Source organism: Aspergillus homomorphus (genome assembly GCF_003184865.1).
Source record: "Aspergillus homomorphus CBS 101889 unplaced genomic scaffold BO97scaffold_25, whole genome shotgun sequence".
Classification (NCBI taxonomy): domain Eukaryota; kingdom Fungi; phylum Ascomycota; class Eurotiomycetes; order Eurotiales; family Aspergillaceae; genus Aspergillus; species Aspergillus homomorphus.
The window spans coordinates 268,581-293,528 of record NW_020291911.1 but is presented as its reverse complement, the minus strand read 5'-3'; the positions used below and the strand labels follow the sequence as shown (position 1 = coordinate 293,528).

General features: G+C 52.9%; 9 protein-coding genes across 9 annotated transcripts; 7 read left to right on the top strand and 2 right to left on the bottom strand.

Annotated features, from left to right (window-relative positions):
- Positions 1–467: 467 nt before the first annotated feature.
- On the top strand, positions 468–1,982 carry BO97DRAFT_393034 (alpha/beta hydrolase; the record flags this gene model as incomplete). Its single annotated transcript, XM_025693902.1, has 3 exons — positions 468–1,270; positions 1,337–1,654; positions 1,722–1,982. The coding sequence occupies exons 1-3, from the start codon at positions 743–745 to the stop codon at positions 1,980–1,982; spliced, it is 1,107 nt and encodes a 368-aa protein (XP_025550173.1). The 5' UTR covers positions 468–742.
- A 572-nt stretch (positions 1,983–2,554) lies between these two features.
- On the top strand, positions 2,555–4,596 carry BO97DRAFT_348212 (class II fumarate hydratase; the record flags this gene model as incomplete). The annotated part of the gene is made up of 6 exons (XM_025691878.1): positions 2,555–2,746; positions 2,907–2,951; positions 3,026–3,063; positions 3,152–3,267; positions 3,327–4,344; positions 4,410–4,596. The coding sequence occupies 6 exons, from the start codon at positions 2,555–2,557 to the stop codon at positions 4,594–4,596; spliced, it is 1,596 nt and encodes a 531-aa protein (XP_025550172.1).
- An 842-nt stretch (positions 4,597–5,438) lies between these two features.
- gup1 (glucosamine 6-phosphate N-acetyltransferase) lies at positions 5,439–6,117 on the top strand (the record flags this gene model as incomplete). Its single annotated transcript, XM_025691880.1, has 2 exons — positions 5,439–5,930; positions 6,028–6,117. The coding sequence occupies 2 exons, from the start codon at positions 5,439–5,441 to the stop codon at positions 6,115–6,117; spliced, it is 582 nt and encodes a 193-aa protein (XP_025550171.1).
- A 938-nt stretch (positions 6,118–7,055) lies between these two features.
- Positions 7,056–8,029, bottom strand: BO97DRAFT_347965 (60S ribosomal protein eL24; the record flags this gene model as incomplete). Its single annotated transcript, XM_025691869.1, has 3 exons — positions 7,056–7,340; positions 7,684–7,827; positions 7,979–8,029. The coding sequence occupies 3 exons, from the start codon at positions 8,027–8,029 to the stop codon at positions 7,056–7,058; spliced, it is 480 nt and encodes a 159-aa protein (XP_025550170.1).
- Positions 8,030–11,279: 3,250 nt separating this feature from the next.
- Positions 11,280–12,625, bottom strand: BO97DRAFT_471313 (E2 ubiquitin-conjugating protein UBC13). The gene is made up of 5 exons (XM_025700038.1): positions 12,475–12,625; positions 12,327–12,386; positions 12,179–12,267; positions 11,992–12,123; positions 11,280–11,923 (listed from the first exon to the last, which is right to left on the bottom strand). Exons 2-5 carry the CDS (start codon positions 12,377–12,379, stop codon positions 11,748–11,750), a joined length of 450 nt encoding a protein of 149 aa, XP_025550169.1. The 5' UTR covers positions 12,380–12,386; positions 12,475–12,625; the 3' UTR covers positions 11,280–11,747.
- Positions 12,626–12,834: 209 nt separating this feature from the next.
- On the top strand, positions 12,835–17,660 carry BO97DRAFT_110440 (Mtc5p). The gene is made up of 3 exons (XM_025689898.1): positions 12,835–12,861; positions 12,928–14,321; positions 14,373–17,660. The coding sequence occupies exons 2-3, from the start codon at positions 13,220–13,222 to the stop codon at positions 17,606–17,608; spliced, it is 4,338 nt and encodes a 1,445-aa protein (XP_025550168.1). The 5' UTR covers positions 12,835–12,861; positions 12,928–13,219; the 3' UTR covers positions 17,609–17,660.
- Positions 17,661–17,986: 326 nt separating this feature from the next.
- BO97DRAFT_406516 (C2HC5-type zinc finger protein) lies at positions 17,987–20,172 on the top strand. Its single transcript, XM_025695435.1, has one exon. The coding sequence runs from the start codon at positions 18,102–18,104 to the stop codon at positions 19,809–19,811; it is 1,710 nt and encodes a 569-aa protein (XP_025550167.1). The 5' UTR covers positions 17,987–18,101; the 3' UTR covers positions 19,812–20,172.
- A 741-nt stretch (positions 20,173–20,913) lies between these two features.
- BO97DRAFT_371417 (cytochrome P450) lies at positions 20,914–22,855 on the top strand. The gene is made up of 3 exons (XM_025692818.1): positions 20,914–21,090; positions 21,175–21,783; positions 21,919–22,855. Exons 1-3 carry the CDS (start codon positions 21,013–21,015, stop codon positions 22,810–22,812), a joined length of 1,581 nt encoding a protein of 526 aa, XP_025550166.1. The 5' UTR covers positions 20,914–21,012; the 3' UTR covers positions 22,813–22,855.
- Positions 22,856–23,086: 231 nt separating this feature from the next.
- Positions 23,087–24,799, top strand: BO97DRAFT_406514 (uncharacterized protein). The gene is made up of 3 exons (XM_025695434.1): positions 23,087–23,343; positions 23,924–24,484; positions 24,550–24,799. The coding sequence occupies exons 1-3, from the start codon at positions 23,245–23,247 to the stop codon at positions 24,700–24,702; spliced, it is 813 nt and encodes a 270-aa protein (XP_025550165.1). The 5' UTR covers positions 23,087–23,244; the 3' UTR covers positions 24,703–24,799.
- Positions 24,800–24,948: the final 149 nt, after the last annotated feature.

The window sequence follows — 24,948 nt, the reverse complement described above, 5'->3', positions numbered from 1 at the left end:
GGAATCCCCGCTTAGTGAAGGATCCCTGAAACCGTGGATCGATGATTCGAAGGAAGCCATTGCAGACCGTGTGACCGGCACAGAATGGGCCATTGATATCCCATCAAATGGTAGACTTATCGTTGTTGTCTTGCCGATAACCTCCGTTGCTGGGCGGTGACGAGAACAGGAATGGATCATGTGGCTGGTCACATTATTGTTCACAGTGCATTGACTGTACAGTATGTATACAACCAGACTTGTACACTTTTCAGCATAAAGTGAGGGTTGGGATATTCCTCATTGGGAACCTGATCTGGGCATGTCAAATGAAGCTCAAGGTGAGGTTCGACTCGGATAAAGGCGGACAAAAGCCGGTCACCTGCTTAAGAACCCCCGGTTGTAGCCGAGCAAATATACTGGACGGAATCTGAACTATACAATCTTCGCTTGTAGAATCCACGATGCCTGGGGACAAGAAGCATTGGACTTATCTCGCCCATTAAACAAGTAGGTTATCCCACCAACATGAACCCGAGATTGGAAGGCAACATGTCCAAATGACTGGACCACCCGGATCGACTCGGTCGTCTCTCGATAATAACAATGTTACAATGAGGGGTCGTGAGGGGAAGTTGTCAGCTCGGAACAACCTGGCGTTGGGGAGCAAACCACGACATTCGTCCTCTGGTCAAGTCACTTCTGCTAGTGAAATTATCTCACCGTATCTGGATTCGACTGCGATTTACGTTCTACTATCAGTATGGCCTCACCGAATGACGAACAGCTCTTGCACGACCTCCGTCCGAGGGTCTTAACTCAACCACTTCATAACAGCATCCCTCCGGAGTTGGTGTCTCGGTTCGATCCGGTCTTCGTGGAGAACTACAACAAATACAATGCGGGAAGGCTCCATACCCATGAGGTCCCTATCGAGCACTTCCGACGCAACCCAGCTAAATACCTCATCAGCTATGGTCGTGCGAGCGGTCCGGATGTCTACCGCATCTCCGAACAGAAATGCCCAGTACAGGGCGGAGAGATAACCGTACGCATCTTTGAACCGCCAGCCGTGGTCAACGAGCATGGTAAGGCTCAGAAGAGGGCCGCTTATATCAACTTCCATGGCGGTGGATGGGTCTTTGGAGATCTGTCAACCGATCATGACTTCTGTAAAAGGATCGTCGATGGGTTGGACGGGCAGTTGGTAGCCTTTGATGTCGACTATAGACTGGCACCTGAACATAAATACCCCATTCCGGTGGATGATTGCTGGACAGCATTTAACTGGGTCAGTTTAGTTTTCCCAAAGGGTTCGATGGGTAGTCACGTAACCGAAGACTAACTACGAAGGCAGGTCCGCTCACAAAAAGCCGACGAGTTCAATATCGACCCAGATCGCATGGCTGTCGGCGGTATTTCAGCGGGTGGACATCTGGCAGCTGTGATGGCTCATCTCTGCCGCGACGCTGGCATCCCGTTGCGACTTCAGGTGCTGAATGTCCCCGTTTGCGATCTGCATAGCCCGTTCGCTTCCGATGGCACATTCGACCGCGATGGATGCCCCTATGACTCGTACAGGGAGATGGAGTTTACGGTGCCTCTGTCCGTTGCACGCATAGCATACTTCCACAGACATTTCCTAGGAAATTCAAGACCAGCAACATCAAAAGAGGTGAGCTACTCCTACAGAGTGCCGAGACAGGTATTCGCGACGCGCAAGGCGCTGACCTGCGCTTCAGGACTGGAAGATATCTCCCATGCTAGCTCCCAACTTTGCTGGATTGGCGCCTGCATTGATCTACACAGCTGAAATGGATCCTCTGCGGGATGAAGGTGAAGCTTACGCGACGAAGTTGAAGGCTGCGGGATGCTCGGTCGAATTGATGCGGATGAAGGGGGCGCCACATACTTTCGCTTTACTTGATGGGATCCTGAAGTCAGGACAGGTGTATAACTTGAAAGTGATTGAAGGACTGAAGGCCAGTCTTATAGTTCAATAGAGGCAAAGTATGACTATGATGACGACGCTGCATCATGCATACTCGCTAGAATGGATGATGAATCCCAACCGTTGACGGTGTAGGAGAAATGCGGAGAGAATCTGAGGATCCTGGTTTATCCGGACAGGCCTTTTACCATACCTTACCGAGTCTTACACTTCAAATCATCATCACACACTGGGAGAAGCGACCAAAACAAACTGCCGGGCGTCATGACCGTACCGGACCGGGAGAGCTCGGCAGGCGGTATCGGAAAAGAATGGCATTCATTAAGGCCTCGTTTTGCTCTCTTCCTCTTCCCCTTCTTCTCCCTGTGGCCGTCCATCCCCTTGATTTTTGGGTATTTTCGAGCGTGTATATTTAGAATTCTATCCTTACTGCATTATTTTCAGAGTATGACGACCACCCAAGCTTCCTGCACAAGCCGCAATGGCTCTCTCTGCTCTACCACCTGCACAATTGGAATTGGTTCCGACTAGCTAACTCACCATGACCAAAAACAGCTCGTCAAAAGCCGAAGAAGCGTCATGTTGACCTCCTCCTACAACACCTCCCGGGCCGCAGTGCGCTCGATGGCCAGCGTGACACGCGCTGTCTCCTCCAGCTCCCCCGCAGCTGCCGCGGCTTTTGCTGCCCGCTCCCCCGCTGCGCTCAGTAGCCGACGCTTCTTGGCTTCCAATAGCCGGGTCATGCAACATTTCCCCCGCCTTCAGTCCCTGAACTCTACCTCCTCCAAGCGCGCCTTTGGCACCACCGTCAGAATGGTGAGTTCTCTTGTCTTCCTTCATCGGTCGGTCACGATAAGTGATTAGCAACGGCGTCTTGTTGCATATGTCTCTACTTCTCTTCCTCGAACGCTTCCACTCGCGTGACAGCCTGATCCGATGCATAGGAATGCAATACTAACCGATCATGGCTCTTCAGTCTTCTGCTACTCGTACCGAAACCGATGCTTTCGGTGAACTCCAGGTATGTGGCCTCATTCTATCCAGTCGGAGCGCTCATGATGATGATGATGATGTACTGACTATGTTTTGCTTTAGGTCCCCGCGGACAAGTACTGGGGTGCCCAGACCCAGCGGTAAGAGCTTCGACTCCATTGCTCTCATTTCCACAAGAATCATCATAGAATGAGAGAAGGGAACGGACAACGACTGACAGGAGGATAGTTCTCTGGGTAACTTCGACATCAACCAGCCCCAAGATCGTATGCCCGAGGCCGTCGTCAAGGCCTTCGGTGTCCTCAAGGGTGCTGCTGCCACGGTTAACATGAAGTTTGGCCTTGGTAAGACGTTCTTCTGGGAGAAATTGCTTGTAGGAGCGCATTACTGACATGCGCGACAGACCCCAAGATCGGTGAGGCTATCAAGCAGGCCGCCGCTGAGGTTGCCGAGGGTAAGCTGAACGACCACTTCCCTCTTGTTGTCTGGCAGACTGGTTCTGGTACCCAGTCCAACATGAACTCCAACGAGGTCATCTCGAACCGTGCCATCGAGATCTTGGGTGGTGAGAAGGGCAGCAAGAAGCCCGTCCACCCCAACGACCACGTCAACATGTCTGCCTCCTCCAACGACTCCTTCCCCACCGCCATGCACATCGCTGCCGTCATGGAGCTCGAGAACACCCTGCTCCCGGCTCTGCGGAGCCTCCGTGACGCGCTCCAGGTCAAGGTTGAGAAGTTCGACAAGATCATCAAGATCGGTCGCACCCACTTGCAGGATGCCACCCCCCTTACCCTCGGCCAGGAGTTCTCTGGCTATGTTGCCCAGCTCGACCGCAACATTGAGCGTGTCGAGAACTCCATCCCTCACCTCCGCTACCTGGCTCAGGGTGGTACTGCCGTCGGAACCGGTCTGAACACCTTCAAGGGCTTCGATGAGGCCATCGCCGCCGAGGTCACCAAGATGACCGGCACCCAGTTCTACACAGCCCCCAACAAGTTTGAGGTCCTTGCCGCCCACGACTCCGTCGTTGAGGCCTCTGGCTCTCTGAACACTCTGGCTGGCTCTCTCTTCAAGATCGCCCAGGACATCCGTTACCTCGGATCCGGTCCCCGTTGCGGTCTGGGTGAGCTTTCTCTCCCCGAGAACGAGCCCGGCTCTTCCATCATGCCCGGCAAGGTCAACCCCACTCAGTGCGAATCTCTCACCATGGTCTGCGCTCAGGTTATGGGTAACCATGTCGCTGCCACTATTGGCGGTATGAACGGTCAGTTCGAGCTGAACGTCTTCAAGCCCGTTATGATCCGCAACCTGCTCCACAGCGTGCGCATCCTTGCGGATGGTATGAAGAGCTTCGAGAAGAACCTTGTGCACGGCCTTGAGGCCAATGAGCCCAGAATCAACTCTCTCCTCCACGAGAGGTAAGTCGTAATTGGGATAATTTGTGGTATTGTATGTTGATTGTCGACTAACATCGGAATTCTAGTTTGATGCTTGTCACCTGCCTCAACCCCGTCATTGGTTATGATATGGCCTCCAAGGTCGCCAAGAACGCTCACAAGAAGGGTCTCACCCTCAAGCAGAGTGCCATGGAGCTCAAGGCTCTGAGCGAGGAGGACTTCGACAAGTACGTCCGTCCCGAGCTGATGCTGAGCCCCAAGGAGAAGAAATAGACGTATAGACGGCGCGTTGGATGACAGGAATGAGGGGTCTTGATCTTTTGGAATAGTTTGGAGGGACGCAATTTAGCGGAGCCCAACCTTTGCTTTTTTTTTTTTTTTCTCTATTTCACATTTATGTACACCCAGGAAAATCTATTGTATTATTGTTCTTTGATGACGGTGATGATAGTATTGAGATTTCCAAGTTGAAGGGGAATGAGATCCCGATTTGGCGGTAGTTTTAGTGGGATCGAATCCACCGCCGTCTGGTACTATTTTTGGAATGCTCCAGGGATGCAGATTAGAAGAACTGCAACAGCCATTGAGACCTGCAGCACTAGTCTCTTGTGCAGGAGGCGAGCAGCTAACAAGTGAATATTCATGACAGGGCTATATGTTATATCGAGAAGAGAATGGAAGACACGTACGAGTAAGTAGTCAGGGGCGGACAGCATAGCAATAGTAATCAATCAATAATGGAGTGTTTCAGGCAGCCCATGGGCCCTGAGGCAGTGTTTGCGGCTGTCGATCTTTATTACTTTCGCCGCGCCCTTGTAATCTGTCCCTTCTCCTCTCTTCCTCTTCCACTAACCCATCAACTTCTTGTAATTGAACCCTCTGTCTCTCTTTCAGATCACTGTGTATACCCTTCCTGCGCTGGTTAGCGTTTGCTCCTTCTTTGCAGATTCCGTCACCGAGGAGTTATCACCCTTGTGCCTGAGCGACCCCGCCATCCCTCAAAGAACATAATCACCACCACCACCCAAGTCGCTGAATACCGCATCGCTTGTTCAAACCACGCGCAAAACAAAGACCTATACCCCTCCAAGACCACAATCAACCCAATTGACACAATGACAAACCTCACCACCTCCACCCCGGCCGCCCAACCCGCCGTCGCCAACGGCAAAGCCCCTGCTTCCACCACGACGACGGAGCACGACGACCTCCTCTTCCCCACGACCCTGATCTCCCCGGAGGTGGTCAGCGTGCTGCCGGAGAACTACACGATCCGGCCCGTGCGCCGCTCCGACTATCAGCGCGGCTATCTGGACGTGCTCCGTGTGCTCACCACCGTGGGCGACATCACCGAGGCGCAGTGGAACCAGCGCTACGACTGGATCTCCTCGCGCAACGACGAGTATTACCTGCTGGTGATCTGTGACGGCAGCGACCGCATCGTCGGCACCGGCAGTCTGATCGTCGAGCGCAAGTTCATCCACTCGCTCGGCATGGTCGGCCACATCGAGGACATCGCCGTCGACAAGGACCAGCAGGGTAAGAAGTTGGGATTGCGGCTTATCCAGGCGCTGGACTACGTCGCTGAGAAGGTTGGGTGTTATAAGGTATGGCTTGCTTCCATGTTCATCGTCGATTTGTATATGAGGGGGAGTTTTTTTTCTTCTTCTAATATTCTTGGCTAACTGTGGTTTTTTCGGGTAGACTATCCTCGATTGCTCTGAGACTAATGAGGGGTTCTATCTTAAGTGTGGGTTCAAGCGGGCTGGGTTGGAGATGGCGCATTATTACTAGGTTTTATGGTAGGTGGTAGAGGACTGGGCCTCAGGGAATGGTTGGCTATCTTTCAAAGGGTTTCGGGTTATTGGCTTTTTGTTTCAATGCTTTGTTTTTGTGGGCGTTCCGTTTAGATTTGGTACCCTGGGTGAGTACTTGATTTGTTGACTTTACTTGATGTATACATAATTTCGAGGTCAGAGAGAGGGGCAGCCCGGTATAGATATACGAGGTTATTTGCCAGACGCGGTGTGTGGGCTTTGTTCGGGCCTGAGATTATATCCAAAGAGGAAGTAAGTAACCTGTTTTCACGAGAGCAAGGCTCATCCATATGTTGGCCATGATCTGAGAGTAATCCATGTGTGCTAAACATTCCGTTGATTTTCTGGTAGGACAGCCGGGATCATGCCTGTTGTTTGCTGTGTGGGACGACCAAGCACCACTGCCAGGGACCGTGAATCTACTTGCCTGAGGCAGGTTCAGGGTTGGCTGGGTTACACTACAAGACCGTATCGAGGATGGGTGGGAAATTCCTGACTGCGGATGGTGAAGGGGAGCAGAAATTGATTTCACAACGCAAAGGGGGAATCTACAAAGTCACACGAAAAACGAATAGGTGCCATCATATCACATCCATTTTCCATTTTTATGGGTTGAAAAAAGTACCATGGGCTGCAACATGATAGAGAGAGAACCACCTATCTGGAGAGCCAAGGTTTTGCCGAGAATCTTCACACCCAAGTTCTTTCGAACGGAGAGAGAGAAGAGATGATCCCTTTTTTTGAGTTTCGCTCATGCGCCGGAAGATCGTATTGGTTTCAATAAGAAAGTTGATTGAAAGGAAAACGTAAATTCCAGCTCCGGAAAAACCTCCCAAAGTTCCATGATATCCTTGCTCCCCAGTCCCAAGCCAGACCGCTCATTCTTCAAACCCGTTATTTTTTGATATAGGGAATTTAACGAGACTTGGCGGCGACCTTGGGGGCGGAACCCTTGGCACCCTGCTTGCTCTGGATGCGCTGGCCAGTACCCTTGCCGGCGGCGGCGTTCTTGGCCTTCTCGGCCTTCTTGCGGGACTCGGTGGCAGCCTTCTTCTCCTTGGCGTCCTTGATGGCCTGCTGGCGGGCGGCGGCACGGGCCTCGGGGCGCTGAGAGCGGCGCTCCTTGATCACGTCGAGGGAGGCACCGACGATGGCACGCTGGTGCTTGACGGCACGGCGAGTGCGCTTCTTGGCAACTTCCTGTTTTACACCGAAGTGAATTCCCGGTCAGCATAACCCGTTGTTTTCCCAAACACAAACCGAGATATCAGCATATCGTTTCTATTGTGTGGCCGTGAATCTCCCGCCTGCCTAGGAATATCCTAGACGCCTGCCTCCTTCGTTCAATATGCGTGTTCCTCTTCGAGCAGTTGATAAACCCGGATCATCTCGAGTGGAAGTCCCCAAGCCCCCATGATGTTGTCGCTTCTTCCGACACGTTCCAATCACAATTTCCCATCCCACGAATCCCACAGGCAGGAGACACAAGACACACACATAGACTTTCTGCAATTCGGAAGGAAGAGATGGCGGTGGTACTGACTTCAGAGATACCCTTCTTGTGCTGGCGACGGTAGAGGACAGTCCAGGCGATACGGCGAGGGTTCTTGCGCTGGAGGAAGAGGGACTCGGACTTTCCATTCTGGAAGCGGAAGATCTTGCTGTCGCCACGGACGTACAGCTTACCCTGTTTGATTCGAGAAAAAAAAGTCAACGGATTTTGGTTCTCATATATGATGCGATCGTCGATAATTTATTGGTCGTGCCGTAACGGGGCGCCATATCGAGCTTTTTTTGCATGTTTCGGGCGATTATGGAAAGGGAGCTCAAGAACGCACCTTTCCAGGGTAGATCTTCTGGCCGGAGAAAGAATCGTCGTAGGTACGCATCTTGATCGTCTGAGATGCGCAGCCGGTCTGTTGTCGGTTGGCGTTGGGTGGTTGAGTCGAAGCGGTCTCTGCGGCGAGGCTGTTCGGGCGAGACTGACACAATTGTGGTGGTGCGGTGCGGGAGCCTCGCTAAACCCGGCCACGTGACCACGCCTGCCCTTGGCTGGCGCTGCCTTTCCGCTCCGACTTCTCCAACCTCGCGATCTATGTAGATGACTATGTATGGGGGCGGGGCTTAATTACCTCGTTGACCTTTGGATTGTTTCTCCCGATGATATGATGTTTTATGACATTCAAATCGCACATGATTTCAATTTTTTTTTATATCTTCTTTGCTCAGTTGATCAAGCTCAATTATTCTGAGACTATGGAGAGAATATGAAAGTCGATTCCGCTTGTTAAGCGTCATGGCACCCCGGACTGTACCACTAGATACATACACCAACCCTCTATCCAGATACATACAGCAAAGAATTAAACTAACAGGACCGTATTACAAAATGATCTCAGACCACTTTTCCTACTTATTCCCGTCTACTTCACTCCTCATCAGTTTGTAATCCGATAAAAAGGCAACAATGATCGAGGTACACAAAGCAACCGGCCAATGCATACATAGGTCGCAATAATAGTTCCATCCAAGGATGGTACCATAGTCGCGTCCCATTCTGCAGAAGCACGATCGAAGTTCTAGGAGTGCCAGTCACAGGGGCCCCAGGGGTCGGGCTTACATTCCTAGATATCAGACGTAAGTAAATTAGCAATGATCCCTTAGTTCAGGTACAGTCGACACTTTCCCCTCCCGCTAACAGAGTTTCTCAGGACTCGCAATCAACCCACCTTGCACTGGATATCCTGGCACATGGCTGTACCACAGATTCCACAGCAGTCAGAACAGACATAACGTCCGCATCCACCGGGCTCGGAGCACAAAGCGTAAGTAGAATGATCCTTGGTGAGGTTACCGTAACGGTCCAAAAGACACAGAACCATGAAGCACCGGCGGGATCGCAACCAGTGCCGCTCCGCGATCGGCTGGGCCATGTACTGGAGGCATCCTTGACGGACGCAGCACGGCTTCCCGCAGACAGGGCAGGGTCCGTAGCAGTGGGTGCACCAAAGAATCTTCGTGTCCCAGGAACGGCTGTCCCCGGGTCTCGCCGGTTCGCCGGGCAAGCTGGGCTTGAGCATGGTGCCGGTGAATCCGCGCATCCAGAGAGTCTTAGCTTTGTGTTAGCCTCTGTGATCTGGTTTGAGGGTCTGAGGGCGGGCTGTGGTTCTGCCTTACCGGATCTTTGTACGGTTTACGAGGCGCGGCCGGAGTCGGCTTGGCTTCTTCGGTGATGCTCGCGTTGTCGCAGTGGACTTCGCTCCCACTCTTGCTCTGAGTGTCGGTGTGAATGGAAGCAGTGGACTCGTTGCCGGGCAGGCTCAGCAGAGACTCGGCGGCAGAATGAATCTCTACCGAGTGCTCGCTCTCCGGACGGGCTGGAGAAGCAAGGGTAAGGGCGTCCATGGAAGCGCTCAGGCGAGGCACTTCAGTGTGCTCGCGCACGGGAAGTGTTGAAGACGAAGCGAGAGCCACAGGGGCCATGAAACTGCTCTGGTGAGGCACTTCAGTGTGCTCGCGTGGTGGAAGCATCAAAGCAGAAGCCAAAGCGGGCGAGTTCATGTAGCCGCTTGGACGAGTTGCCTCATCTCTCACGCTCAGAACAACCTCCTTCTCCAAATTCGAGACGAGTTCCTCTTCAGTCTCTTCGATGATAGTGCCACGGTCCCAGAAGTCCAGGCGCATGTAAACAGGGACCGGGCCATCGCCGATGTCTGCTCACGATCAGCTCCCGTTCTCATCTACACCCTAGCAGAGTGTTGCTGTGTTGACAACACCTGGGGAACACGTGGAATCAGAGACTTACCTCCGGAAGTATCGCCGAAGCTCGCAGAACTCTGAGTTCCGATACTGCTGGCGAGGGTTGTAGTGCTCTGATTCTCGAGTCTGCTGAGAAGGCTCGCAGTGCTCTGAGAAATGGTGCTCGCGTCTTCGTCAGGCACGGTCTGAGTCTTCTTTTTCTTCTTGTTTGCCTTCTTTTTCTTTTTTTTGGTGCTAGAGTTGTCATCACCAGCGACCTCGGAGTCAGCAGTCACTGTTTGGAGTGAGCCACCACTGTCAGACGAGCTCATAACACTGGAGCAGGATGACGAAGAGACTCACCGGAGACAGCAGCCGAGACGAGAGACGCGTCAGAAGCGGATGCCGCAGCGTTGACCTCACTGGAGGCGCTCTTGTCCTTGGCGAGCTCCATGTTGTCGTTCCCTGACTGTTCAGTCCGATAGGAGATGCTTGTCTGCGTGCTGGATTGTGTTGGGGAAAAGTTTCTTGTCCAGCTTGGCAGACTTGTATAGCCATAGAGAATGATCTCGTCGCCAGAAGGTCCTAACACCCCAATGCGACTCCCATCGCGCCGAGCAACGGGGGCCAGGTTAGCTGGACGCCCGGTATTCGGTGCACACGGGTCCACGCGCGGGTCCTGGCCGCTTTTTGATGTTAACAGCGACTCACTGATATGTTATAATGTAGTGAAGGATGGTGCTCACCTTGCCTCCCCTGGCAGGTCATTGGCTATCTTTCGAAGTCTCGGCATGGTCACAAGCGCGGTTCTGTTGATGAAGGGTTGAAGACGTGGTTTGACAGGGAGATGCCGAGAAGAAGGTAGTTGAAGTAGAAGGTGGAGTGAGATAGCAGTAACACCTTTTGATGTGGAGTGTGCACCGTCTGCCGTGACCTCACTTAACACTCACTGCATGGTCTCGTGACTGCAGACATGTTTGCATCAGGACATACGACAAGAAGAAAGAACTGGAGAGGATTTATCACTGTTTTGCAGGTTCTGTGACATAGAGAATGGAGTTGGTGTTGGGTACAGTCTTCATCAGAAGGCTTGCATATCAAAGCTTACTGTGTAACTTCACAGCGGAAGTGATTTGAGCCCTGCAGAAATAAACTCTCTAGTAATGATTAGCTGCTATTTCTATCAGTAACTATCCCGCTGAAAGTAGTGACCTGGATCTTGTACTCTGAGTTCCTGTGGTAGGATTCAATGTTGTGAAGGCTGGGTTCTCAGCTCTCCGCTCAGCGAGTCGAGTCCACAGAAGGTGTTTCCACTGTTTTCGCGCTTAGCTTGTTATGTATGTACTGCTTGTTGGGCAGATTTGACTAGAGCTCGAGACAAGATAGCGCATAAGTGGAATGGTGAAATCATATGTACATTGCTATCTATCCATGCGAAAGCGCTCCAACATGGCGACATGGCTAAGCGAGACTAACTACATTCTCGAAGAACGCAAAAAGACCATGAGCCCAGTACAAGATGTACCAGACACGAGTGACGGCCTTTCCCACAGACTACACGAGGTGACCAAAAAGCGAATTCAGCGGTTGCGGAGCCCAAATTTCTCATGTGTAGTGTCGGCCTCGACCCTCTTCGGGTGAAAGGGTAAGTGAGGTAGCTGGAAAGACTGATGCGATAAGTCGAGGGGAAGTCTTGAATGAAAAGAACAAGCAGTACTTTTCTTCTGTTTTGTGTGGTCTCATGGGTCACGTCCAAACGTCCTGTTGCGCCTACGGGGTTCTGGTCATAGTGACCGTTGGGGAGGGTCGCCGCCGAAACGCCTTTTTTTCTCTCCGTCAACCCCCTTCTCAAAATCAAAAGACATGTATCTAGGTCATGGCGTGAGTTCTAGTCCACTCTTTGGCGGTCTGTATGGCAGCTGGCTCGTCTTCCTTCCATCGTTGAGCAACGTCGTTGGCGAGCGGATCGTCCGGGTTCGGGGCACCTAACAGAGCCTGGATCGAGAGTAGGATCGTGCGGATCTGGAGAGCGGGGGACCAGTTGTCTGAGACGGGTGTTAGTTGGCTGAGCGGTGTCTCTTCCAGAAAGACGAGAGTTTTTTGGTGGGCATACTCTTGAGCACATCCAAGCAGATCCGTCCCAGCCGGTCGATGTTGGGGTGGTAGATCTTCGTCAAGAAGCGAATCTTGGGCGGAGTCATAGGGTAGTCCTCAGGCAAGAACAGTTCGAGGCGGAATATGCCACCTTCAGAAGACAGCAATCAGCGACCATCCTTTTTATGAACCGTGGATGGCATTACCTTCGTACGGCGACTGTGCAGGTCCGTGGATCGAGACATCGAAGTAGCGCAGGTTGTCCTCGTGGGGGACCGCGTTGATGCCGGGAACCCTGCGGATAGAACTGCGTTAACAATGCTGAGGACTCGAGACAGAGTCCAGTCTACTTACGGCTCCGCCATCAAGCGCTCGGTCTCCTTGATGATTCTCTTCGGCAACGCCATCTTGAACCTGTAAGATTAGATATGAGCTTTGATATACATCCAGACCCTTGGGTTCCTAGCGTCTTCGTCTTCAAGTATTGAGAGGTGGGGCTTACGGCTCTGTCCTTTGTCAACTTCTAGTCTGTGTGGGTGCGACGGATGAAGTTGCTACACCGGAGAGGAGGAGGAGAAGGAGGAACAGCAACTGCGCTGTGAGAGAGTAATGGGTAGGGGAGAAAAATATCAACAGGTCCAGGTGTCTATACGTGACCCCTCCCGGAAATTGATATCGATCAACGTAACCGACCGAGGGGCAGTGCAGCACAGGTGCCTTTCACCCGCCGCAATACGCACGGGGCGCTTGACACGCCATCCATGCAGAATGCCTTGACCCGAAATGGAAAGTCCGGATTCCCCCAGACTTGTGGAGTTGCTTGTGCTCAGCTCGAGTCTTGTCTCGACTCCCCTTGAGACAGCTACGCTTGCTTGAGGTCGGATCGCCTGTGAGTCCTGACACCTTCATCGTTGATATCATCGACTAATGGCCCCTTGCTCAGCAATTGACCTAGCTCACTGCGTCTCCGAATGTCATCCCGCATGTTCATTGGATACTAAGCTTCGAAATTGTCCGGCTCATGCTCGATGCGCGAAACCGCTTTTCTCAAGATTGTCCAATCTTCGCAATTGACCAGCCTTTTTTTATTCGAGCTACCGATATGAGATTGATACATTTGACCACATACAACCATATCTCCCATGTGTTCAAGCCTTCTTGAATTCGACTCTCTAGGGTGTGGGTAGTCGTCGACAAGCAACGCAAAGAGGACGGAGCTTTCGACCGCTGGGCCAGAGGACGGAACCATGACGGATACCAGCGAGCCCAGGCCACCGACGTCGGCCTATGAAAGTCCAACTTTCGGCGAAGACAGTTCTTTTCACGTGGAGCAACCGGTCGGGTCCATGTCTATATCGCCCTGTGGACGTGATGTGGTACTAGCTTCCAAGGAGGGTCTGCATGTAATTGACCTAGACTCCCCCTACTCTCCACCCCGATACTTGCCTCATCACACACCATGGGAAGTCGCGGATGTACAATGGTCCCCCTTCGCGGCCCGAGACTACTGGGTGGTCAGTACGTCGAACCAGAAAGCCCTGGTCTGGAACCTGGGGATGAAAACACCGGAGAGCTCAATTGAGCATGTACTGCATGCGCACACGCGTGCCATCACCGACATCAACTTCTCGGCGCATCATCCTGACATGTTGGCCACTTGTGCCGTTGACAGTTTTGTTCACTGCTGGGATTTGCGCATCACCTCCCGGCCCGCCATCTCGTTCTCTGACTGGCTTGCCGGTGCGACCCAAGTGAAGTGGAACCGACAGGATCCCAATGTCATCGCGAGCTCGCATGACAAATTCTTGCGGATCTGGGACAAGAGAATGGGCGCGTATCCGATCACTTCTATTAAGGCGCACGACACCAAGATTTACGGTGTCGATTGGAATCGAGTACGACCCGGAGCCCTGACGACCTGCTCCCTGGATCGGACGATAAAATTTTGGGATTATACAGTCAATACAGAGACTCCTGAGAAGGTAATCAGAGCGCCATTCCCGGTGTGGCGCGCACGGAACACACCATTCGGTTGGGGTGTCTTGGCCATGCCGCAGAGAGGTAACAGTGATCTTCACTTGTACAGTCGTAGACTAGGAGAAGGCGCCAGCCCCGACGAGGATCTCCCCTTGGTTCACAGTTTTCCAGGACATAAAGGTCAAGTGAAGGAGTTCCTGTGGCGAGCTCGTGGGGGTATAGCTGATGGAATTGATCATAGAGAATTCCAGCTCGTCTCCTGGGGCACCGACCGAGAACTCCGACTGCATAGAGTCGACCCGGACGTCTTACGGAGAGTGGGCTATGAGAAAGGGAAGTCATTTATCTCCAACTTGAATCTTACCCGTAAAGGTGCGGTCTACAAGTCCTTCCGGGATACGAACGTCGACCAAGATGATGAAGACACAGGGTCCCTCTCGCCTAAGACCCAGCAAAGCGCCACACCACAGAACTCCCGTAATAAGGGACTCAATACGATCTCAATTCCATATTCGCGCGGCTGGACCCAAGGCGGAGGCAACCCTGACTCCAGAATCGGCATGCAGGGCCGGACGAACTTCCGAGCCGATACAAACCCTATTGCATGGATGCGAGGCGTTAAAATATCCGGCTGGGATATCGAGACACTGGGTGATGAGATCACTCACGTTGGAGAAAAGTTCACCAAGGTTGTATTCGAATCTGTTGACGTCAGGCAAAGGAAAGCGATGATATCTCTTAACGGACCCTGGGGAACCGACAGCGACTCTCTATTCTTGAAAGTCGATATCAAATTCCCAAGCGATTATCCGAGAGCTTCCATCCCTACGTTCAATGTGCAGAAGACTGCCGCTGTCACCGACGAGCTAGCCGATAGACTCGTGACCGAGATTCGCAAGATAGCAGAAACATATCTTACTCACAAGAGAGGCTGCTTGGAGGGAGTCGTCCGTTATCTATTGGGCGAGAGCACCCTCGAGGAGAGCATATCATGGATCTCTGGAGAGACAGCCGAGACTGTGAAATCTCCCATCAATGGCCAGCTTGAAGGTGAAGAGTCAAGTGACGAAGACGAAGTGGGCCTTTCTCAAAGCCAAGATTTGAGCATGAGTTCTGAACTGCTTCGTCCAGTCAATGCCAACGTCATGGTACCTGTTGCCAAAGGATGTGGTGCGTTGTGGGCAAATGATGGCCGCTTGGTATGCTTTTTTCCCTCCAAGAATGACAGATCGGAGGATTGGATGGAAAACCTAGGCTTGAGGGAGATGTCCAGGCTTTCGCGAGCCGATAAGGTCTTTGAAGGTTTTGGCCGGTTGCAGACGAGCTCGCCTGGTCCGCGGCCCTCTGCTACGATCGCTAGCACTGACGATGGTGCCTCGGAGTATTCCGATGATTCAGATGCCGAGAGTTCGAGCTCCTCTGGGTCCTCGGGGATCCTATCGGGCTTGCAGCATCGATTTCCCACCCCTCAAACATGGAGGAGTGGTGGCAGTCTGGGGATCTATAGACCCCGTTCCACGGACAATTCCCAGAGGTCTATTGCTGGAGCGGTAACCACGAAATCATCTGATCCGCCTCAAAATGTGATATCAATCCACGACTTCAGGGATATTCTGCCTGCGAAACGTGAATTAGCTGTCGGATATCGCATCCGTGGCAAAGTCACGGATGTATGTGCTCACAACTCCGCTGTTGCTCTCGACCACGGCTACCATGAGCTAGCCCGGATCTGGGGACTCTTAAGGCTTATACTTCACAATCGGAAAACCTCAATGCTTTCCTCAAGCCTTGACCATCAGGGAACGTCTCCGCGCATCCAGCGAAAAGACAGTGCCATCGATCTCGCTTACGACGCGAAAGGCCATGACAGGTTTTCAAAGGGGTCTCAGACCCCCTCAATAAGATGGGGGGACCACCCTTTCGGGAGCAATTGGCTTATCCCATCTTTGTTCGATCACTTTGAACGGGCCGGCGATGTACAGATGATCGCCATGTTGTCATGTGTCCTGCACGAGCCAGATAATGAAGTGATTTCGGCGAAGGAGAAGGTTCAACACAGCAGGAGTGCCTCTAAGCGCATGGAAGAGCATTCGTTCTCGTTCGACTTCTACCCCCCACATACAGTAATCCACAACAGATCACATACCGCGACACCTCTTGCTACTACGCCCAAAGATAGTCATACGACCCCAATAACCCACAGTTCTGGACGGTCATCCTCCGAGATCTGGCGTGTAGATTCCACTCCCCCTTATTCTACGGGAACGACTCCTCCCCTAAACTCCCGTGTCGCGGCCCTACCGGCCGACAGAAAAACTTGGAGTCAAAGTGTGTCGATAGCAGCCTCTCCCGACCAACAGTCTCAGCCGCGCAGTGCATCGGGGCTTGGTTCTGTTCTCGCCTCTTCTCTTTCCCGGTCTTTCACCTTTGGGCCTTCTTCGGCCTCTCCCCCGGCTACTGCGCTGACGAAAAAGAAGCAAAGTCCAAGTGGCAGCCTGCATACGACTGGCGGATCCGGCATGTGGGTTACAAGTGCTTTTGCGGCAAAGCCTGCTTCAGCGATTCCGGACTATTTGACTACCTCCACTGCACTAACATCACAAACACATTCTGACACGGAAAGTGAGAGGCCTTCGCCATCTAAGCCTCGGGTTAAAATGCAAACAACATTCAAAAACCAGAATGCCTTCGATTGCGGTAGCTCACAGAACACGTTTCTGGACCCAAAGAAAGAATCCCTCTACCGATCATATCGGTCAGCATACGCTCATTTACTGTCAATCTGGGCTCTACCAGTTCAACGCAGCGAGGTTCTCAAGATTGGTGGAGTGGCCAGCTCTCCCAAGGAACTTCATGTTCCCCATAGAAGCCCCAATGGTCACCATGATTCATTTTCCTTCCCAGTCTCAAAGCATCGAGGTGCAACGGTTGTACCTAGCGATATGGAAAACCAAGGCCTGGATATCCAGCGTCACTGCAACAAATGTGGACAGGCACTTCAACATTCCATCTTCGCTACGAAGGCCGTCACTGAAGCGATGGCTTCTCGAAATCACATGAAGGGGACACCGACATCTACCATTACGTGTTCGAATTGCAACCCAAACCAGTCACTTGCTCTGAAGTTGCCCTGTGTGATCTGTGGTGAGGTCGTTGACGGCATGCTCATCCCCTGCCTCGGCTGCGGTCATGTCAGCTGCTTTGACTGCCATCGAGGCTGGTTCTCAATGGCTTCAGCAGATCCTCATCTTGATCATCATAATGATGAGTACGAGGAATACAGATACTGCCCGAGTGGCTGCGGTTGCAAATGCTCCGACTTTATCGACACAGATTGTACATCTCCTTGGGACGTAACTACAGACCTACCAAGTCCGCAAGAACGTGAAATTACCCAGACTCGACATCGAAGTAAGAAGTCTGATGGGGCAGTTTCCACAAAACATACGGGGGATCACGCCACGGCGCTCAACAGTGCTCAACAGGGAGAAGACACCGATCGGTCGCCGAGCGTATCCCCTTTTGCGTCTCTTGCAAAAGGTTTGGGTGGAGGGTTGACTAGAGGGCTGCGCTTACGGGACGATAAACGAAGATCGAAGTTGTCCGCGGCATCGTTCGTCCCCAAGAAGTCTTCGATGAACCAAGTTGAGAATAGATGAGAGCTACCATATTCTGTCTTTTTTAGCGAGCGACAATTTATTAATACCCTTTCGGTTTGTGTTTACTTGATGTATTAGCCACGGGGTCACTTGCTGGAATGAATCATACTTCCAGATAACTAAATATGCTCCGTTCACTATCCTTATCTGTCACAACTGGCAGAGCGACAGTCTGTAGCAGATATATATACCTGATTGCTGTTAATAATCAAGCTTAGATGCGTTATGGTATAGAGACACAAGTTGCACAATAACGTATCATAGTGGGTAGACGGTGCTTATGTGGGTGCCTGAAACCCATGGCCGTAAATTACCCACTTATCGGCTATCATCGATAACCCGCCGTCATTCCTCGTTCATTCACTAACAGCCCGTTCGCTCATTTTATGACGTGCTGCAGTCCCATTTCCTTACTGCCGGAAATGAGGAGTAGAATATTCGACAAGTAAACATATTTCAAACTCACCTTTTATACCTGGAATCGACAACCACCATGAGCAACCCCAGTCTCGTCGCATGGGGCGTTCCCCGACTGGCGGAACTTCTTCCGCTGGACGAGGAATCGCTCACCCAGATCATCGACTACGCCGCCAGCCTCTCCAAGGAAGAAGGAGCCGACCACCTCAAGAACCTCCTAGGCGACTCGCCGGCTGCAATCGAGTTCATCGCTGCCTTCAGCTCGCGTCGATCCGCCGCATCCTCCTCAGCCCCCGCCCCAGCACCAACAGCAGCAGCAGCAGCAGCGCCCGCGAGCGGACCCTCCACACCAGCCCGAAATTCCAGCGGCAATACAGGCCGCAAAGGCAAGAAGTCCAAGCCGCCGCTGCACAGCGCAGGCCCGGTCCGTCGACCGGACAACTTTGGCGATGTGACAGGCGGATACAGGAAAGAGGATCAGAACGAGGATTACATGCCTGTATCGTCGGGGCGGGGCTGGCAGGATACTTCGGGACTCAAGGCTTCTGCCGGAGGAGGCTCCTCGCTACAAAACCTGCGTGTCACATCTTCACAGGGATCATCCGCTACGTCGTCGCGCAACCAGTCGCCCGCTCCTTCACGGCCGACGACGGGTACGACCACCACTACCACTACTACTACCAATCGAATCCCACCCTCCGCCGCAGGCCCTGTCCTCTCGGATCTCCTTCCCAACGTGAAGTCGAAAGCAGCCAAGTCCTCCTCTTCGCGCGGTGGCGGGGGTAGCTCCTCCGCCTCTGGATCGGGCAAGGGCGGCGGCGGCGCACTGACTACGACGAACATTACGGATCTGACGGCGGCGATTGCGGCGCTAGAGGTGTCTACGAACCCGACGCTAGGCACGGGCGCTCGGAAATGCCCCTGCTACGCCAGCATCCACCCGCTCTTCGACCCGGCGCCGAACTGCTTGAATTGCGGAAAGATCATCTGTGCGCTGGAGGGCCTGCAGCCGTGCTCGTTCTGCGGGACGCCGCTCCTATCGGACGAAGAGGTGCAGAGTATGATTCGGGAGTTACGGGCGGAGCGAGGACAGGAGAAGATGCGCGCGCACAATGAGGGGTTTCACCGGGATGGAGGACCAGGGATGGGACCTGGTACCGCGAGTAGTGCTACTAACAACAAGAACAATAATAAACTGGATGCCGCCCGCGCACACCGCGATAAGCTGCTGCAATTCCAGGCGCAGAACGCGAAGCGGACGCGCGTGGTGGACGAGGCGGCGGATTTCGAGACCCCCAATGTCGCGTCGACGTTGTGGATGACGCCTGCGCAGCGGGCGCTGGCGCTCAAGAAACAGCAGCGAATCATGCGCGAGATGGAGGAGAAGGCGCGGCCCGAGTGGGAGAAGAAGAAGACCGTCATGAGTTTGGATATCAAGGGCGGGCGTGTCACGAGGGTCTATCAGTCTGCTGCGGAGGCGGCCGGGCCTTCTTCTTCCTCTGCCTCTGCCTCAGGGTCGGCCGCGAAGGAGGAGAATGATGATGATGAGGTCAAGGCTGAGGAGCAGCTTCGAGACGGCGAGGGAGGTCGTGGTGGTGGCCACGCATTCAGTAATAATCCTCTCCTTGCGTCTGGCGGGCTACTGCGGCCGGTGTGGAAGACCCCCGACGGTAAGCAGCCCGACACGCCGCGCAAGGAGCGCCAGCAAACCTGGCGGCGGGTGCAAGATGACAACGATGATAACGAGCAATGGATTCTGGATGGCGGCGTGCATGGCTATACGTGAATTGGGGAAGGGGATGTTCTAATGCAGAGCGGAGAATATCTGGCGTCATTGTGCAGCCACCACCCGTGACCCTTGGTTGGCTCTGAGTTATTAACAACTCGTGTGAATATTGTAGTGCAAGGGGAAACCATGACTATGCACAATGACCGTCTGGCATGCAACAACCGACACAATTCATTTCGAGAGAGAGGCGCTCAAGTCAACCTTGAACTTACTCACACCCCCCGCATCGGGTTCAACCTCAAAGTACGTACTCCGACTCGAGCCCGCCCATGCGGCTGAATACGAATCGTGTTCGAAATGAAGCACTATAAGCCAACATTCGCCTCAATAAATGCTCATAGCTAGCCTGTTGTCCGACGTTACACATCAGACTCCATCTACAGTACGTGCTATATAGCAGGTAGCCACATTCCTTGTATGTATGTATGTACTTGTAGTCTGTAGTTCTACCCTTCCTCCCAAGATAATTTCTTCCAACCCACGCAGATGAGAAAGGGCGACAACAAATTCCCGCATGGGAAAAAACAAACCCTCCACCCACCGCCACCTCCACAATCCCCCGCATTACGCAGTAGTACGAGTAGTACGAGTAGAAGAAAGAAACCTGTCCAGAGTCGAGACTCAAAACCCAATGACGCCAATACCCATTCCCCAAAAAGAGGGGGTGTTAGAGAGAGAAACAGAAGGACAGACCATGGAACCAGCTCGTAAGCACCCCGTAAGCCCGCAAGTAACCGAGACTCAACAGGCATATAATCTTGCCTAGGTAGGTCGGTCAGAAGTTCTCGCATCGATTGTCGTATTAGTCGTCACCCTCCTACTTTTGTCTCACATATACTATAAGAGCAAGACATTCACTAACGAACGAAAGGATCGACGTTTGCGGGGAAATCGGCCGCAACTGTTTTACGTAGTTAGTGACATCGGTTCGACGCGGGTAGACTCGGTGGAGGGTTTGTTGTTGTACCAATCACCTTCCCTTCCTTCTTCATATCTATCAGCAGCAGCAGCAGGAGCAGCATCATCATCGGCTTTTGAGACAAGATCAAAAGTACTGCGTGGGTTATTACCTGCTAGTACAGTGCGACTGGGATCTAACCACTTATTTATACTCCCTTGTTCTCTCGCTCGGGTGTGACTCGAAGTTTGGTTTTGGATTTCATTTCTCTCTATCTATCTACCACCGCAGCAAAGGATTATGCTAGGCCAGCTCGGCTGGGACGTCGTATCCCTGGGCGGAGTCGCCTGGGGCATACTCGCTCTGCTCTCGGGGTTGGTAAGTTTTCTCTTTTCTTCAGTATAAGCTCACCGCAACTACAACACCGACAAGAGATGACTGACGCCATCAAACAACGTCTAGACCCTCATCTACACCCTCTACAACCGCTACCTCCACCCGCTCCGGCACATCGACGGGCCCGTCCTCGCCTCGCTCACCCCTTGGGTGCAGCTCTACCACGGCCTGCGCGGCGACCGCCACCTCTGGCTTCACGCGCTCCACGAGCAGTACGGCAGCCACGTGCGAGTGGCGCCGAATTTCGTGTCGGTCAACACCGCGCAGGGCCTGCACGATATCTACGGGCACGGGAAACGCCTCCGGAAGGCGGACTTCTACAATGCCTTCCCTGCCATCAAGGGCGTGTACAACACGCACAACGTCATCGATAAGACGGCGCACGGCCGGAAGCGTCGCGTGCTGAGCCAGGCGTTTGCTGACCATGCGCTCAAGAGTATGGAGGATGTGATGCTGTTGCATGTGCGTCAGCTTTGTGCGGGGCTGGTGGCCGGGCAGCAACAAAAAGAGAAGCAGGGCGCGGCGATAGTGCAGGATCTCGGACGCTGGTTTAGTTATCTCACGTATGATGTGATGGGGGAGTTGTGCTTTGGGAAGAGCTTTGATATGTTGATTGAGAGTAGTCGGCGGAGGTTGATTGAGTTGGTGGATCGCGCCGCCAATCGGCATTATATTGTGAGTTTCCTTTTCTCTCTTTCCTCTCCGTTTCTTCCCGAGGTGTTCTCTTGTGGGGAGGTTCGTTCTGATATTGTGGCGTGTAAAGGATGAACATGGGAAAGGAAGAAAGCTCACGTTAAAAAAAACCCCTAGTGTGGTCTGTGGATGCCTCTCGATCGATGGCATCTCGACCAGATCTTCATCCATCGACTGACCAACGACCGCTGGAACTTCATCATGAATTCTCGGGTCGAGGCGACAAAGCGCGCGCAGGAACGCACCCAGGCCGGACGCGACGCCAAACGGGATTTCTTCTACTACCTGCTGAATGCTCGGGACCCGGAATCCGGGCAGGGCCTCACCACGCCCGAGCTCTGGGGCGAGGCCAACGTGCTGATGATCGCGGGCAGTGACACAACGTCGACGACCCTCTCGGCCACGGTGTTCTATCTGGTGCGCAATCCCCATGCGATGGAACGGCTGAAGAAAGAGGTCCGCGAGACGTTCACCTCGGTGGAGGATATCGTCTCGGGCAGTCAGCTCAACGAGTTGGTGTACCTCAAGGCTTGCCTGGACGAGGCGCTGCGTCTGGCCCCCGCCGTACCCGGCGCGCCTCCCCGCGAGGTGATGGAGGGCGGCGCGATGGTGGACGGGGTGTTTCTGCCCGAGGGGACCGATTGCGGAACACCGACCTTCTCCATCCATCGGCAGGCCGCGTACTACCGGCAGCCTGGGGCGTATCTGCCCGAGCGCTGGATTGAGGGCGCGACCTGCCAGACGGCCTTCGAGTCCTGGAAGACAAGCAAAGAAGAGGTCGAGGTCGCACGACGAGCATTCTGCCCGTTCAGCATCGGGCCGCGGGGCTGTATTGGAAAGAGCATGGCTTTCATGGAGATGCGACTGACGATTGCGCGGTTAATCTACCTGTTTGACCTGGAATTGGCCGACCACCGCGGAGAAGACGCCGAGGGCCACCTGGCGTTGGTGGACCACTTCACCAGTGCCAAGGAGGGACCGAATGTGACTGTCCGAGTGCGTAGCCAGTAAGTAGTGTGTGCTGTGATGTACTGTACATAGATTGAGCCAGCCAGTACATACATACATAGGTATGACAATTGCGAGATTTGAAAATCCCACCCTACAATGGACAGTTAAAGCTGTTTGCAGGCTGTCGGAGAGACGGGCGAGTAGGTTGTAAGGGGAATGCCTCGAATCCCTCGACGCTATCGGAAGGACACGTGCCGGACACGTGCCAGCATCAACAATCAAGCAGCCAGTGAGTGAGTGTGTGAGTGAGACAAGATGAGCCCTTCTTTTCTAAGTCCCCTAGATACATTTCCTCTTTCCCTTCAACCTTCAATCATGAAATCAGTCATTCGTTCGAACCTTCTTTGATTTCCGTCTCTCGTTAATCTATTTTGGTCTTGCTTCTCTCCTTGTGTTTCATCCAAAACCATCCAATCTCATTCTCCCCCCGAAATGCCCCCTTCGGCCCTGACCACGACCTTTATACAATCGACCTTCCTGAATGCTATCGCCAATGTGCTCGCCCAGATCATAGATCAATACCACCGCGGTGTACGTATTGTAGCTTTTTTTTTTTTTTTTTTTTTTTTTTTTTCCTTTTTTTAAAGCACAACCCACTCCTCCAATCCAACCCTCAGAAGTCCCATTGTATAGTCCGAATACAACACTTTTTATCATGATGATACATGACTAACATAATTCTGGGGACGAGGGGGGAGGGAAGGCAGGGAAACGGGGAAAGGGATGGGGTGCAGTGGTGAGAGGGTCTTTCTTCTTTTTCTGGGGAGGGGGGGAGGAGAGGAGGGAAGGTTTGCTCCCGCCGCCTTGCCGTGCCGTCTTGAACCCGCTGTGTCTGTTTGTCTGTCTGTCTTTCCCCATGATTTTCCGGAACTTCCCGCTGCGAAACACCCCGCCTACGATACGATTAACCTAAACGGGAAATCTGTATGCCTTCGAGCCAATGCACCCCGTATACCCTCACCCCTTCAGCCAACGATACTAACTACCCTTTGAACCTCACGCAACCCAAGTCCCAATCCCAACCATAAAGAATGTACCCAGATACCCAGACACAGACACAGACACAGACACAGCACTCCCCTCCCTATAAATCCCAATATTAAATACACAGAAACCCCTATCAAAATTCCACCTCAACTCCCCCGCCCTCCTCCAATTCCTCATCTACGGCCTCCTAAGCGTCCTCCCGAACTTCATCTGGCAACGATTCCTGGAAACCCAATTTCCAGGGTTTCCGACCTTCGCGCGCCGCCGGAGGTATACCACCGTCACCCATCCAACCCCTTCTAGATCAAGAAAGACAGGAAAAGAGAAAGGGAAGGCTGGGGAGGTGTGTATTACTATTTCTCTTGATGATGATGATGAACATAGTGACGGTGATGATCTGGGTTTGGATGGGAAGGTAGGGGGCTGGGGGTGGTTTAAGGAGAAGAACAAGTCCAGCAGTACCAAATGGAGGATGGGGATGGGGATGGGGATGGGGATGTTTCGGCCCAGGAAGAAGGAGAAGGCAAACATCACCAACACCACCACCACCGGGTGGAGGAATTTCCTGGCGAAGTTCTTGTTGGATCAGACGGTGGGATCGGTGATGAATATTTTGTTGTTTGTGGTGTTGATTAATTTGTTGAAGGGGGTGGGGTGGTCTGGGTGTTGGGCTTTGGTGCGCGAGGTATGTTCAGATTCCGTGGGCAGACGTTGCTTGCAGTGCTAGCATTTACTAACCTGGGGGCTCAGGACTTTCGACCCATCATGATGGCTCGGCTCAAGTATCGCCCGCTCGTCTCCGTGCTCATGTACACGGTTGTACCCGTGGATCGGCGTGTGGTCTTCGGCAGTGCCTGCGGCGTGATCTGGGGCGTCTATCTGAGCTTGTATGCGGTGGTCTAGACTTCTTCTTCGATTTCCTGTTGCTGGGGTTTGCTGCGGGCTATCACTTCTCTGGAATAGAGACGCTGCTGCTAGAGTCAAACTCCCATTTTAACATGTCACATTATCATATTACCTGCCACATCCGACTGTATGAACTGAACCGCAACCGAAGAGTAAATCTACATACATGTAGCATTTTTGTGGAAAGCGAGAGAAGGCCCACTCTTATCTTACGCAAAGAAGCGAGCGAGAAGCAAAGCACAG